The 2,202-nt window shown below is 34.8% G+C and overlaps 1 protein-coding gene across 7 annotated transcripts in view; it reads right to left on the bottom strand.

Annotated features, from left to right (window-relative positions):
• LOC105565425 (SEC14-like protein 2) overlaps window positions 1–2,202 on the bottom strand; it is a 19,974-nt gene that overhangs the window by 1,949 nt on the left and 15,823 nt on the right. For all 7 annotated transcript variants that reach the window (XM_012018604.1, XM_012018606.1, XM_012018605.1 and 4 more), the window contains 3 exons: window positions 1,529–1,738; window positions 1,361–1,441; window positions 294–493 (listed from right to left, as the gene is read on the bottom strand). In XM_012018604.1, the coding sequence (XP_011873994.1) occupies window positions 294–493; window positions 1,361–1,441; window positions 1,529–1,738 (491 nt within the window). The remainder of the gene's footprint in view (window positions 1–293; window positions 494–1,360; window positions 1,442–1,528; window positions 1,739–2,202) is intronic.

The following is a 2,202-nucleotide window of genomic DNA, read 5'->3' as shown; positions in this document are numbered from 1 at the left end:
TACATTTAAAAGAACAAAGTAAATTTATTATTCTAAAACGAATAAATATGTGAAGCACTCGAAATGCAAGAGTTTGCAATAAAAATTGTAATCCCTTGAGATTTTAGAGCTTTTCAAATAAAAATTTTTAAAGCGGTACTAATTTCAACCAGTTAATTATATTAACATTTAAATATTCAGGAGCAATTAAACGTCTTGCGTAGAATTTCTCACGTTTGTATCGAAATTTTCACATCTCATAATCGACATGTTCTATGCTATGTGCGTAATTTTTGAAGAAATGTATTTTATACTTTTGTCGTGTATCTCGGATTGCCATCCGAGTCTGTTAGTGTTCCGCCAAAATGAGCGGGCAATTGGTCCCGTGGTATGAGTTGGAGAACTGCCTCTTTCCATTTCACAGGATCGTTTTTGTAAATTTGTATTTTCGATATTGTATAGTCATCCATGAATTTCTTAATAATGGAGAAAGCAAAAGCGAAGACTGCTGGGGCTGTAACAATGAAACGTACATTCATAACTGCGCCTCTTCCCATTTCTAGAATTTTCTAAGCTAGCTAACTTCCCATACAGCAAAAACCTTTAGGGAACATCTTCAGAATCCTTGGAGACGCTCTGGACATCCCTCGGAAATTTGTGCTCTATGGATTGTTAGCAATACGTCGTTAACATTTCATCGTTTTTACAATAACCGCAAGTCTTTGTGCCAACGCATCACCTGTTAAACTATTTGTTACCCCCAAAGAAATATTTCCACAGAACAAAAATTGAAAGAAGAAAAATTAATAGGATTAATATCCCTTGCTGAGATATTAATAGAGCATTATTTCTTTTGCATTTTTTTTTCTGTATGCGGACGTCGCAGCGGTTGGCTTTCAAGATATTTATTTAACGACAAAGCGAAGTGACTTCGTAAGATTATATTAATGTATAACGCAGTTATCGACTCATCGGTCATCTACGTTATTTAAACGAAAAAGTTTCGTTAAATAAGCGTAACATGAAATACGAGATCCTTGGGCATCCTATTGTGGACAATAGGAAAACAGTATTTAGGGTGGACTTTTAATAACTCTGTGAGTGACACACAATAAAAGAATGGCTTAAAGTTTAGACAACTCAAAGATGGCCTGTCTCAGTGAACAGTGATCTTCATTCCGATAGACCTTCAACGTCGAAAACGGCAAAAAACGTGGACCGTATGCGGTTCTCAACCGACAAGAATCGTCGTTTGACCTACTGTGGCTTGACTGTGCGTTGGTTAACTTTCAATCTAATCTCAATCTCAATCCGTAGTCTGATACGGATTTAAGTAAACTCACGCTAATGCATTACGATTGTAATATTTCATTAAATTTACCATTGATTATAAAGCACATCTTAAGAATTTCCGGATAGTTTGCCTCGTACATTTGAATGGCGCTGATGATCGTCTCGCCAGCTGTAATAATAATACAACAATAAGAAGAAAGCGGCACAATGCCCTACTAAGACGATTTGCAACCATAGCAGATGCACATATTTTTACCTGGCTTCCATAAATACTGCTTAAGATTAAATCCTTCCAAATCGAAAATAACGGTTAGTTGATTAGCGATCTGTCCATGCTTCTTGGCTTGCTCATTGGCTAGCTTTAAATGTGTGTCTAACAATTTTATCAGAGCTTTTATGAATTCCTTCTGCGTTACTACGTGTAATATTCCATACAAGTCTAGACCGGCGAATGGCACGATTAACGCTATAAAAATAACATGTATATATAGTGTTCTCTTGCAAACCAATAGAATGAAATATATATATGTATATTAATATATGATACGATGAATCTATTATAAACCTGCACAATACATTTTCAACATTAATTTAATTTAAAAATATATGTAAACGTGCAGAAATAAAATTTGAATAAAAATTGTTTTTGCAGCTAACAGAAACTAAGTGTTTAATAGCTTTTGATGATATTGCCTAATTTTGAATAATAAAACAGCTTTTCCCATTAGAAGTGTTTGAGTATTTTCATTAGAAAATTATGAGATGATTTTTCTTACCATGAGAGAGCGAAAGAGAGAGGGAGGGGGGAGAGAGAGAGAGAGAGAGAGAGAGAGAGAGAGAGAGAGAGAGAGAGAGAGAGAGAGAGAGAGAGAGGTAAAAGGATTAAAAACATTTTATACTTTAAAGTAATGTAAAAATGCGGTCATGATC

Source organism: Vollenhovia emeryi, unplaced genomic scaffold (genome assembly GCF_000949405.1).
Source record: "Vollenhovia emeryi isolate VEMERY1.0 unplaced genomic scaffold, V.emery_V1.0 DF939152.1, whole genome shotgun sequence".
NCBI classification, from domain to species: domain Eukaryota; kingdom Metazoa; phylum Arthropoda; class Insecta; order Hymenoptera; family Formicidae; genus Vollenhovia; species Vollenhovia emeryi.
This window is presented reverse-complemented; position numbering and strand designations above follow the sequence as displayed.